Source organism: Dermochelys coriacea, chromosome 5, assembly GCF_009764565.3.
Source record: "Dermochelys coriacea isolate rDerCor1 chromosome 5, rDerCor1.pri.v4, whole genome shotgun sequence".
NCBI lineage: Eukaryota > Metazoa > Chordata > Testudines > Dermochelyidae > Dermochelys > Dermochelys coriacea.
The window spans coordinates 105,566,767-105,580,408 of NC_050072.1; the positions used below are offsets into that span (position 1 = coordinate 105,566,767).

The 13,642-nt window shown below is 38.7% G+C and overlaps 1 protein-coding gene across 15 annotated transcripts in view; it reads left to right on the forward strand.

Moving 5' to 3' along the window:
• KDM4C (lysine demethylase 4C) overlaps nt 1–13,642 on the forward strand; it is a 461,886-nt gene that overhangs the window by 92,324 nt on the left and 355,920 nt on the right. For all 15 annotated transcript variants that reach the window (XR_006281538.1, XR_006281539.1, XM_038401809.2 and 12 more), the window contains one exon: nt 5,044–5,093. Coding sequence is in view for 13 of the 15 variants with exons in the window: in XM_038401809.2 (XP_038257737.1) it covers nt 5,044–5,093 (50 nt within the window). In the remaining 2 variants the exon portion in view is untranslated. The remainder of the gene's footprint in view (nt 1–5,043; nt 5,094–13,642) is intronic.

Below are 13,642 nucleotides of genomic sequence, written 5' to 3' on the forward strand. Positions count from 1 at the left end.
TGCTATTTGCCGCACCAAAGCGGTCAGGGAATTGACTCATATTACAGACAATGAAGAGCCATTTCTTCTGGGATCTATCACTTGTGATGACGTGGAGTCTGCCTGGAGAGTGAAATTGAATATTCATGGCAAGACTTAACTTAAAACTGACTTAGGTGCTGAAGGGATTAGAAGGGACTGAAAATCACCTTCAATGCTTTCTAGAGCTGAGGTCACCTGATACAGCTCCAACTAGCTCTGGAGGTTTTCTGATCTATATGGGCCAGTTCACCACAGAAAAAATTTACAAAGTCAAAAGCTATGTATTCAGTGTGTATGTGATCAAAGGACCACAGAACAGCAGCCTTCTCAGCTGCAGCTTGGCACCTATGATGGGCCTAGTGAGAAAGGTGGAAGAACTCGATGGAATATTTGATGATACTGGAGTTTTGAAAGGAGATCCAGTACAAATAACTTTAAGAGACAATGCTGAACGATCTAGTGTACATACACCTTGCAGAATTTATATCTCATTACTTCATAAAGTGGAAACTGAGTTAGAGAATGGAGTGGATTGGTTTAATAGAGAAAATCTCTGAGCCAACAGCGTGGTGTGCCCAAATGGTACCAGTAATAAAGAAAAATGATTAAAAATATGAATCTGTGTGGATCTTAAAAGACTTAATGAAGCTGTTGTGAGAGAAAAATATATCCTTTCAGTATGGGATGATTTCCTCTCCGAAGTGAAAGAAGCTACAGTATTTTCCAAGTTGGATGCCTTGAGATGATTCTAGCAGATTCCTTTAGAATTTGGTTTCAAAGATTACCTTTTGGGGCACGTGAAATGTTCCAAAGAAACATGGCAGAACTGCTAACAAACACAAATGGAGTTGTAGTTTTCATATATGATATTCTGATATATCTGATTCAATGGAAGAACATAACAAAATCCTCAATGAAGTCCTATACCTAATTAGTCCATCTTGAAAAATAACACAAATCGAGTTTTGGGGACACACAAACAAAAATGGAACCAGCCATAATCCTGAGAAAGTAAAAGCAATTTGAGAATTGAAGACACCAACTAATATATCAGAATTGAGACATATATTGGGGATGTTAATTACCTTGGTCAATACCCAGAAGACCTTTCTACTATGACAGAACTACCGAATTAATTGTTAAAGTCCAGCATATCTTGTCTGTGCGGGCAACAGCTCCCACCTTTTCACCACTAGAATAAGAGTATGGTTGGGTGTTTTGAGGGGCCTCTGTGGGTATTGTGCGAGCCACCTCTTGGGGAATGGAAAAGAATTTTTCTTTCACTGGCATATTGGCCTGGGCTGGATGTTTTTCTTTTAACCTTCCCCACAACAACCCAATGATTGGCTAGGACATAAAGTTCATGTCATCTCAATTTTGCAGGTATCCAGTGCAAATACTCATTCAGTAGGGGGCCTGATTCCCTGATATACCAGAATTTAGGGAAAGGCATCCCCTAAAGAAGCTGGGGCAAAGGGCTGTGGCTCCTGTGACGAGACAACCCCATTTCCCCTGCCTTTTAGCTTTCATATGAAGGGAGGATGGTAGGGTCCCAGCAATGGTGCTAAGACAACGTTATCAGGGTGGAGGAATGGGGAGCTGATGGTAGCCCTCTGCCAGGTGGAAGAGATTATGGAAGGAAGGCTGACTTGCTCTGGAAAATTTTATTGTTGGATAGATCTCTCATGCATTTAAGTTAATAAAGTTACAGCCTAGTTAACCACTTCCCTTGTCTTTCTTTCTGAATGTCTGGGACAATTGACTTCAGGTCAATGAGCAAATACAGTTTTGCAGTAATGATGTGTTTCTGATATGCACCTAACATTATCCACATGCTAATGTAAGTGGTTAGATGCTGTGTTTCATGTTGTACACCAGTCACTTCACAAATATGATCTTCCTGTCTGAGTATACTATATGGGTGAATGGATTTTCCAGGAATGGTCTTAATCTAAGTAGAGAATCTCTTCTTTAATAGGGGCTTTAGTTTTCTGTAGAGTACCAACACTTTTGGTTGTACTTTATGGAGTTGTGTAGTTTAATGATTTACAGTACACTACACAGCACTATATACAGTAATTTGTATGCTTTGGGCTGTGAAAGATGTGAGTATATATTTTAAATTATAGTGTACACACTGCTGTATGTGTAATATGGGATAGAGGACAGAGAGACATATAAGCAGTTTGTAAGGACAAACATTGAGAGAAAGAGATTCAATTTTAGGAAGGTAATGAGATGCTACTAAAGCTGCAGTAAGTGAGCAGAATAAAGTTGGAAGTCTCCCCATTGTCATTTCCATTTACAGTACTTCTGAAGTGGGCATGAGCTCTGTTACAATTGTTGTAACTTGAGGATGCTGGCTATCTTGATGGAAGAATCATCTTATATTTGAATGGGGCCCACTGAGTAGTGGTTAAGTGTGTATGTGAATGAGGGGTTGTGGTTGGGAGAAGTCAGGAATAGGCCTCTTATAGCTTGTGGTTAGGAGAAGTCAGGAATTGAACCTCTTGTTATAGCTTGTTCACTTACTGTGCTTTTTCAATTAAACTATAATAGTTTTCAATTCCTTAACATTTAGAAATAGAAATTAAACTGTTAAAATATGGTGTAGAGGTGAATGTGGCTAGGATGGGGCTTAAAGGATTTTAAGACCTCCAAACTGGAAAAAAACCATTAGTTTCGCAGATAGGCGGACTGTGGGGAGGGGAGAAGAATCCTAGATGTGAGTCACATTTACCATGTGCAGAATAGTAAAATGTTTTTTTCTATGCTTACCACTTGGCATTTGAAACCAAAAACAATTCAAGGTGCACTGATCATTTCAGTGGTGATATTTGTGCATGAATGAGCAGAGATTGAAAATTACATAGGTCATTGGTCTAGTACTCTATATTTAGTCTGAGAACATCACCAAAAAGGAACTTCTGGCCTAAGAGACCAATGATTGATTCCAGATCCAGTATCTTGTGAACCACTGGGGATAGAAATGAATACTGTGTCCCAGAGTGTACTCTGCTTCCCAGTAGTCAACCTCATTATTTTCTTGTCCTGGCAGGTCATGAGAAACTGAATCATAAATTCACACAATTCTGATTACATCTTGATTTTAGGCATTCAGGCCAATTCTGACTTGATTTTAGTGATTGCCATTTGAGAAATGTCCCATAGTGTCACAGGGGCACTGATTTGAGTCACCTGCGGAGGACTGTCTGGTCTCATGGCTGACTGGACAGTTATGGGCCACTGTCTTAAAGTAAGCCTTTTGACTGGTTGATTATACTACTGCTGCACAGACCACTTACTGGACCTCTGTCTGTGGGGATGCTACTTGATACCCCAATTTAGCAAAGCACTTAAGTATAGTTTAAATTTACCATGAGAACTTGAGTCATTTCATTGAGTTTGTGGAATTGAGAGAGGTAATTTTAAATTGGACTCCATGTAATTTTATTTGAAAAATTACTATATATATTTGGTTTAGAGAAACAGATGCTATGAGCTGAGAGCTGATTTAGTCTTTGATATTGAAATCAGATGATTTATGTTTAATTCGGTTTAGGGGTCACCTGCGGTCAGGTGAGCAATGCTTTTCCCTCTTTGCTATGGGCTGCTGAATTTTTTGTTTTATGGTGGCTGTTTCCAATAAAGTTGAAGCCACTGTGCCATATTCTCTGGAATTGTTGTCGTTCTACTTAAAAGACATACCCATAGCTGAATTATTTTATGGAAGTAAGTGACGCCCACATTTTATGATCCAATATATTAACTGGTCGTGGCTAGGAAAGCTTAAGTGAACAATTGTGTGTACTTTCATGGTTAATTAACTTTTCCAAGCGATGATCTTGGACCAGTGATCAGAAAGTCAACTGCCAGTTCAAAATTTTTTCTATTATTTGCCAGTTTAACTCCTACTTTCAAAGTACTTCTTATATAATTTGGCTGTTGGACCAATCTGAAAACATTTGTATATGGAATAGGTTGATAAATACATACTTGATGATTTTCACCTGATCAAAGCCACATGTTTATTCTGTATAGAGGATATCAAACACAGCCAAACTCTGCCGTAAAAATGTAAAGTGAAATAGAAGCTGATTGTGCACACACCTCAGATATGCTATTGAATTCAAAAATTACAAGCTAATTAACATCTATGGTAAATCTGTGAAGTAAATAACAAGATGCTAATTCATTTTTATATTATACCGTGAGCTGCTAAATTAAGAAAGGAAGAATAATCTTCCTGCATTAAAGTAATCTTAAATTTTCAAGTTGCAATAAACACTAAAAAAGAATGGGATACTACCAGTGCTTTTTCTTCTCACAGATCTGTTGTGACTAGACTTTAATAAAATTTTTAAAAAAATTTTCTTGAAATCAAAGATTGAAATATTTCCAAATACAGTATTTTCATAAATGTAATAAATATTGCATTTATGAATGCATATTTCTTTGAATTATAAACTGATTTAAATGTAATGATTTATGACTAAAATAAACTCTCATTCCTGCAACTCAACTACAAAGAACAAACATGAAAAGTGCATCTTAAATTCATATTTTTCAGTTGAACTCTTATTTTGTGAAACAATCAAAGAAAATAATCCTAGATGAAAGTTATGTTGCTTTGGTGTATGTGTTAGTCTTATTTGGAAATAAAAGTAAAAATATATATCTGTATTTCTTTCAACTGGAATAACTGTATACAGATATAATTGCATACAAGTATTGCCAAACTCTAGAGATTCAAAAAAGTATTGGTGACTAAAACATTCTTAAACTACAATTTATATTATATTAATCAGTTTTTAAAACTGAGTAAAATAAAGTAAAATAAAGCACCTTCTTTTCTTAAAAGTAAATCAACTCCTAGTTTTTCCTCATGTTGTTTTACTGTGTACTTTATATTAATAACCATATTTAGTCTCTTTTCTTTCAGATATTTTATCCATGCAGAATTATTATTGTTTCATAATTGTAGCACTAAACATTTAATCCTTTTCTTTGTGTACATTTTAGGTATGCTATCCCTCCAGAACATGGAAAACGGCTTGAAAGACTAGCTCAAGGTAATATTTTCAACATTTCTAATTAAAGATGTTTGTTTCAAAGGTCCTTGATTTTCAGGAGTTTCTTTGATTTTAGGTAAAATAATTTTACAATCTCAGCTCTCCTGATTTAATATGGTTTCATCCTCCTTAAAATGGTGGCATCTAAAATGCCTGAAACATGGTAGATGAATATTATGCAAAACATTTGTGTGTGTGTGTGCGTGCATGTGTGCGTGTGAAGGGGGGTGGGGCGGAATTTAAAAGCAATTGAAGCTTGGTTTTTAAAACTTAATCTTTTTCTTGACTTATTTTTTTTTTACTATATTATAGATACTGGTTTTGTCTCCAGATTAAAATTGAGAATTATGGATAAACAAATAATTTTACCCATTTCTGGGACTGGTACCACATGAGCTGTAGCTCTTTGAGATGATATTTTCACCAATTACATTTGAAATAGAGTTGAGCATGTTTTAGTCCGGTGCTGTAGGCCAAAGATATTTGTTTATAGGTTTAAATATTTGGTTTAAAGAGCATGATCAGATGCAAATTTCCAAAAGTATATGTACGTTTTTGTTTATACACAAATTGTGTGTGCAAAAGAATCTGATGCTTATGTGCAAGTAAGGCATTTGCGTGCACACATACAATTATGCATACATTTGGGTTTTATTCTCCCTTGAGTTAATTCTACACTAGCCCCTGAGAACAGTAATATGTGGCATAGGTGAACTGAATTATTGACACATAATACCAATGTCCTGTGTATTTGTGATCATTAAACCATGGTACCGTGGCCAAATTCCATCTTGGCTAATTACTTTCTACCTACTTAAATTCCCTTTGTAGTTCCAGTTGAGAGAGCTTTCCTCATTTTCTCCTTTTCAGATTCCATTTAGCCTTATTGCTGGTGCAGGAGGCCTGCTATTTACCACCTTAGAGTTCACTGCAGTTCATTTGTGAAGTGAGTGATCCTTAGTATAGGAAGGACTGGCAGAGTCTCCTATTATTGAGGTTGCCTGACACTTCCCATTATAAGACATTGTGTTCAGTTACTTATAACTTGGCAAAACTTTTACCATTTGGTCTGAATTTTTCCATTTTTGTAGTCTGCCTCAGGCTGGTTGTAGGGTTTTTGTTGTTTTGAAATTAAAAAAACAAAACAAGCAAAAAGGTTGAGCCATTTGCAAGAACGAGACTAGGGAATTATATGTTGTTTTGCCCATGTTTAAAAAAGTCCTGAGACTTTTTTTTTTTAAATTCTCTAGTGCATCCAGATGGTTGAGCAGAGACAGGAAATTTATTAGGGTGTGGGGGAGTGGCCTTTGTGACAGGGATATGCCTTTTGCAGTCCCTGTGAAAATTTGCCCAAGTTATAAACTTTTATAAAAAAAAAATATATATATAAAATAAAATTGCTGCTTGCACATGCTCAGTAGAGGCTTCTTCAATTTAAACAGGTAAAATCTTAGAAGATTCCATCCACATGAGAGACAAGCTTTCAAGCTACGCAGATTATGACTGGAGAGTCAATCTCACTCTCTTTCCCTGGCCCAATGACTATTCATTGCCATGAATGTAAATAATTATTGTTTGCTGTGTGATAGCTGTGCTGGTGTCAGGATATTGGAGAGACGAGGTGGGTGTGGTAATATATTTTATTGAACCAACTGGTCTCTTCACCAACAGAAATTGGTTCCATAAAAGATGTTAGTTCACCCACCTTGTCTCTCTAATAGTCATTGAGCCAGGAAAAGAGAACGAGAATGATTCTGTAGTTGGTTATTGGGGCACTTACGTAGGAGGTTGGAGACACAGGTTCAGGCTCCAATGATTATTAAATTACTTGTACACAGCGGAACAGCTTCAATAGGAGAGATTGAGAATGACTGATACCGGAATATTCTATAGACCTGTGGTTAGGGCACTCACCTGAGAGATGAGACCCATGTTCAAATCCCGTTTTTCTCATCAGGCAGAGGAAGGAATTGAACCCAGGTCTTCCACTTGGCTAAAGGTTATAAGGGAGTTATAACTCTGTTATAACATGCTGTTATATGTTATAACATGCTGTTATAACATGCTGTTGCTGCCTCCTCCTGTTCAACATGAATTCACAAATAGTTTTGGGTTGCCAAAACTGCATTTTTCAGTGAATAGTTTATTCACTGAAAAAATTTCGCTCAGCTCTGCTTCTGTCAGGATTATCCTTTAAAAATGGAAAATGCAGCTTTTTGAATGAATGAAATAGGGCAGGTAAAGACTTTGCACTTTTTCTCTCTTGTGTTGGGCTTTCTTTTAAGGCTTGAGCCAAAGCCTATTGAAGATGCTGGGAAGACTCTTGTTGACTTCAGTGGTCTTTGGAATAGGTCCTAAGAGATACCAGTTCTGTAGATTACATAAGAAGTTTATTCACCCCAACATAATATTTGGTTTTGGCTGTTAGTTTAACAGACATTAAAGGTGACTATCCCACCACATTTTTTCACTTGTTTCAGTTTGTTCAATTCTCCATCAAATTTTAAAAATGAACTCCAAGAATTACTTTCACTTAAAATCATATGGACAATTATAGAGACTAGTTAAACGTTTGTAGTTTTATTATGAAAGTTTTGGCATACTAATAACTATAAAGCTGGTATGTTATAGTAGTCCAATACATTACATTAATAATACCAACATAATTGTAATCTTGAATTTCTGGCAGGAACGAACTATTCTCGTGAATGTTAAAGTGGATGAGTCCCTGGGTCTGGATAGTAGATTAGAATAGGACCTGGAAGGTGATTACATGTGTATGTAAGGATTATAGTAATGAACTTTTTACTCCCTCTGACTATATATTCCCATATTTTCTTTAATAATTGCTCCATAATTCCTTATTATTTTGTTGCTAGTAGAATTTGAGAAGGAGACATCTGTGATCTTCATGATGTAGTTACTATCCATTAAAACATGATCAAAGTTTTAAAGTAAGCTGTTTTAAAATGATGTAAAAGTCATGTCAGCCACATGGCTGCAATTTATCTAACCAGTAAAGGTTAATAAACTTAGAGGATGATGAGGACTTCAGTCTTAATTATATGTTTATTCAAAACTCTTTTTGTGGCATAATTTTTGTGGAAATGCAATAGCTAAAAAGCTGCATGATTCAGACGTTTAGTCTTCCTGACCAGATGCTTACTGAATTAATTGAATTCTCTTAAATAATTAAAATAAAATAATGCATTAAATGTGATGAAGCATTACAGGTTGTCTAGGTCAAGGCAGTACAGGATACATAAGGTTGAAGAAAGGCTAGGATATTTTCCATTATCTTGTCTGCACATCATAATTATCACACTTGCCTTTTATGCATGAATGCTTTCCTCTTTGGTTTCCATTGATACCTTGATTGACTGTGGCACCTACAAATATTTTATCTGAAAGACTTTAGACTTGCATCTAATAAAGGCAGCAGTTGATTTCGCCCTTCGGCTGCTTTCTCATTTATGTAGTTTTTTTTTTCAATTTTATCTAGACCTAAATGTAACAAAAATCTCAAGTGAGCTGTTACTGCAATTTTTAAACTTGTTGTTATGTTCATCAGTAATACCATAGCATTCATAAGGATTTTTGGTTGACAAAGTTGGTTGGAAAATAGAGGCAGAGCAGCAAATCATAAATGACAGTTTGGAAAATTTTCAGGTTCTTTAAATAGATTCCTTAATTGTATAGGCTATTTTAGAAAAGAGATGAGATCTATCTGTGATGTTCAATTATGTTATGCAAAGGTACTAAAGCAGAATGCAGTATACTGTAAGTAATTTGTGAAGAATGTTTCAAAACTACAGTGTATATAGTATAAGCTGATCTATTTAATACAGAAGTTCATAGCTATCATTTATGAATAAAATTATAAATAGTTCTTGACATGCAACTTAATGCAGAACTTGATATATCTGTATCTGTCCATGTCTATCTGTTTGTCACCTCAGGCTTGCAAAAACTGAAAATTTGTGGCTGCTGAAGAGTTAAAGCTTTTGTCAAACGACAATTTTATTTTAGTCAAAGTTAGTAAAGATGGAAATGAATAGATAACAAACTTTAGATTATTACATATGCATCTGTGTATAACAACACTCATTTCATTGCAAGCAGCACTTTCTATCTTCTGTGATTGAAATAGTCTGTACTTATACAGAGCGTTACTGTCTTCCAGAGGTCACTATGACCATATATGCTTATCCTCCTAATGCTTCATTTTTTCTTGTAGTCTGGAAAATATCAACCTTCAAAGGGTTAATACATTACAAATTGATTATATGTTAACATTTTAATTTAAACCCACCAAGAAAAAATAATCATAGCTATGTCTGTCTTTCCTTCCTTAACTGACATTGACAAAGGAGCACTAGATGGGGGAATGCAGACCATAAGTGAAGTTAGTTGAGCTAAAGATGGGGAGACAATCTTTATTCTGAATTTTTTTTCTTTAGTCACTTTAAATTTTGAACTTTGCCACTATGATGATATAATTTTTGTATTTCTAATTTAAATCAATAAACTAATCACAGAAATACTGCAAGTCCATATAAAGTATCAGGCTAAAGCAGAATATATGCGTATTAATGTGTAGTAAGGATCCTAAGTGTCTGTTAATTAATGCACAGGTCAGAATAGTTAAAAAATTGACCTGATTACAGGGAAAGTCAAGACAGCTATATAAAATTAAAAAATAATATATAGATGCTCCCCCCACTTATGCAATCATTCCGTTCCGGAAAGCCTTGCGTAACTTGAATTTTGCGTAAGTCGGAAATGTATACCTGTACGTTACGCAAAAATTTCCGTGACTCGAAAATCCTATTTCTGGTTTATGGAGATTTTTCCATAAGTGTGAATTTGTGTAAGTCGGGTCTTGTGTAACCCGGGGAGCATCTGTATAATAAATGAGAGAAAGGGGAAGTTTATAGTAAAGAATACAAATCAGAAATTAGGCATTGTAGAAAATTGATGAGGGAAGCAAAGAGACACGTGGAGAAATCTATGTTCAACAGGGTTAAGAACAATAAGGAACAAAAAGAATCCTGACAATGGCATTGGTCCATTGCTTGTTGGAAATGGTAGAATTATCAATAATAAAGCAGAAAAGGCAGAGATGTTGAATAAATATTTTGTGTTTGGGTAAAAACAGATGATATAGTCTCATCATATAGTAATGATAACACTCCTTCCATTCCACTATTATCTATGGAGGATGTTAAACAGAAGCTACTAAAGTTGGACACTTTTAAACCAGCAGGTCCAGATAACTGGCATCCAGGAGTTTTAAAAAAGCTGGCTGAAGAGCTAACTGGACCGTTAATGTTGATTTTTTCAGTAAGTCTGAGGAAGTTCCAGAAGACTGGAAGAAAACTAATGTGCCATTTTTTAAAAATGGCAAACAGGAAGACCTGAGTAATTATAGGCTTGTCAGTCTATCATCTATCCTGGGCAAGATAGGGGAGTGGCTGATATGGGACTTCTTTAATAAAGAATTCAAGGAGAATAACATAATTAATTCAAATCAACATGGGTTTATGGAAGATAACCAACATCTTGTTTTGATGAGATTACGAGTGTGGTTGCTAAAGGTAATAGTGTTGACATAATATACGTAGACTTTTGTAAGGCATTTGACATTAGATTAAAAATTAACATGACATAAATTAAATGGATTAAAAGCTAGCTAAAATTGTAAATGGGGAAATGGCATCGAGTAGGTGTATTTCCAGGCAGTGGCACTGGGACTGAGGGGGCCATGGGCCCAGGGCCCTCCCATTTTTTGGAAGTGGTGGGGCCTATCCTGTCCACTTTTTGCCAGGGCGGACCCTGCCCTCTTCCCCTCCTCCTCACTTTAGGCCCCACCCTCCCCGGCCAGGCCTCTGTGGAGCCCAGGCAGCTGTGAGGAGCCGTGCGGACCCTCCAACTCCCCAGTATGCGGGGGGCTGAGAGCAGCCACTGTCCCATGTCCTTGCTCCCCGGGCTCTGCTCCTGGCCAAGGGCAGGTGGAGGTGGAGGGTCCATGTCTCCATGCCGGCTCCCCACAACTGCCTGCATGGCTCTCCCCAATCCAGCTCCGGGTTGAGGGAGGGGCAGGGGCTTGGAGCTGTAGCCCAGCCACAGTAAGTGCTGCATGGGCAGCTGTGAGGAGCCATAGACCCTCCACCTTCCTTGGGCTGGGAACCTGGGGGGCAGGAACATGGGCCAGGGGCTGCTTGGGCCCCTCACATCATGGGCAAGTGGAGGGTCTGCTGTGGCTCTCCACAGTTGCCCACGTGGCTCTTATCATGGCTGGGCTGTGGCTCTGAGCCCTGCCCCCCCCGGCCAGAGTTGGGTTGGGGAGAGCTACGCAGGCAGTTGTGGGGAGCCTACGTCCCTCCACCTGCCATGGGCAGGGGACCTAGGATGGGTAGGGGGCCATTTTTGGCCCCACGCTGGGTGAGAGGGGTGGGCTTTCTGGCCCCTGCTTAGGCGTGGCCTGGGGGGCAGGGCCTTGTGGCTGTGGGGCCCCCTGGCCCCCCACTTTTGGGAGGGCTCCAGTGTCCTTGTTTCCACTATGGTTCCACACGGATTGGTTCTTGCCCCAATGCTATTCAACTCATGGGTCATTACATAAAGTAAAACTATTTCCCCATGTTATTTCTCCCCCCCCCCATTGTTCCTCAGACGTTCTTGTTAACTGCTGGAAATGGTCCACCTTGATTATCACCACAAAAGGTTTTCCTCCTTTCCCCCCCTCCTTCCTGCTGGTAATAGCTCATCTTAAGTGATCACTCTCCTTACAGTGTGTATGATAAAACCCATTGTTTCATGTTGTGTGTGTGTGTGTGTGTGTGCATATATAAATCTCCCCACTATATTTTCCACCGAATGCATCCGATGAAGTGAGCTGAATCAATCAATGTAGCACAAGTAGAGTAGGGGCATTAGGGGACGAGAGTTGAGGAAGTGTTGTTCTAAGTCAGCCATAAAAATGTTGGCATACTGTGGGGCCATGCAGGTACCCATCGCAGTGCCGCTGATTTGAAGGTATACATTGTCCCCAAATGTGAAATAGTTATGGGTGAGGACAAAGTCACAAAGTTCAGCCACCAGGTTAGCCGTGACATTATCGGGGATACTGTTCCTGACGGCTTGTAGCCCATCTTTGTGTGGAATGTTGGTGTAGAGGGCTTCTACATCCACGGTGACTAGGATGGTGATTTTAGGAAGATCACCAATGGATTGTAGTTTCCTCAGGAAGTCAGTGGTGTCTCAAAGATAGCTTGGAGTGCTGGTAGCATAGGGCCTGAGGAGGGAGTCTACATAGCCAGACAATCCTGCTGTCATGGTGCCAATGCCTGAGATGATGGGGCGTCCAGGATTTCCAGGTTTATGGATCTTGGGTAGCAGATAGAATACCCCAGGTTGGGGTTCCAGGGGTGTGTCTGTGCGGATTTGTTCTTGTGCTTTTTCAGGGAGTTTCTTGAGCAAATGTTGTAGTTTCTTTTGGTAACCCTCAGTGGGATCAGAGGGTAATGGCTTGTAGAAAGTGGCGTTGGAGAGCTGCCTTGAAGCCTCTTGTTCATATTCCTACCAATTCATGATGATGACAGCACCTCCTTTGTCAGCCTTTTTGATTATGATGTCAGAGTTGTTTCTGAGGCTGTGTATGGCATTGTGTTCTGCACGGCTGAGGTTATGGGGTAAGTGATGCTGCTTTTCCACAATTTCAGCCGGTGCACGTTGGTGGAAGCACTCTATGTAGAAGACCAGTCTGTTGTTTCGACCTTCAGGAGGAGTCCACCCAGAATCCTTCTTTTTGTAGTGTTGGTAGGAAGGTCCCTGTGAGTTAATACGTTGGTTAGAGGTGTGTTGGAAATATTCCTTGAGTCGGAGATGTCGAAAATAGGATTCTAGGTCACCACAGAACTGTGTCATGTTCGTGGGGGTGGAGGGGCAAAGGGAGAGGCCCTGAGATAGGACAGAGTCTTCTGCTGGGCTAAGAGTATATAGTTGGATAGATTAACAATATTGCGGGGTGGGTTAAGGGAACCACTGTTGTGGCCCCTTGTGACATGTAGTAGTTTAGATAGTTTAGTGTCCTTTTTCTTTTGTAGAGAAGCAAAGTGTGTGTTGTAGATGGCTTGTCTAGTTTTTGTAAAGTCCAGCCACGAGTAAGTTTGTGTGGAAGGTTGATTCTTTGAGAGTATCCAGTTTTGAGAGCTCATTCTTGATGTTGGAGAGATGCAGTCCATCCAAATAAAACAGCCCTAACTTGTGGGGAATCCAGTCATACCCGAAGGTCTGGCCACCAACAGTGCAAGTGAAATTCTTGTCTAATGGGCAATATTACTCCCGCTCTGGTACATCTTACTGTGGATGTTGGTGTCCCTTTACCCCTGCCATTAGAGAAGTTTTGAATACACCAGTCTGGTTCTTGGGAACATAGGAAACAATGCAACTCAATCCTGTTGCACTCTAACTTTCAATTATACGCTTAGCCATTCCACCAAATGATTGTGCTAAATTTGTCTGTCCTTGATGCGTTAACCTCTTTAGGT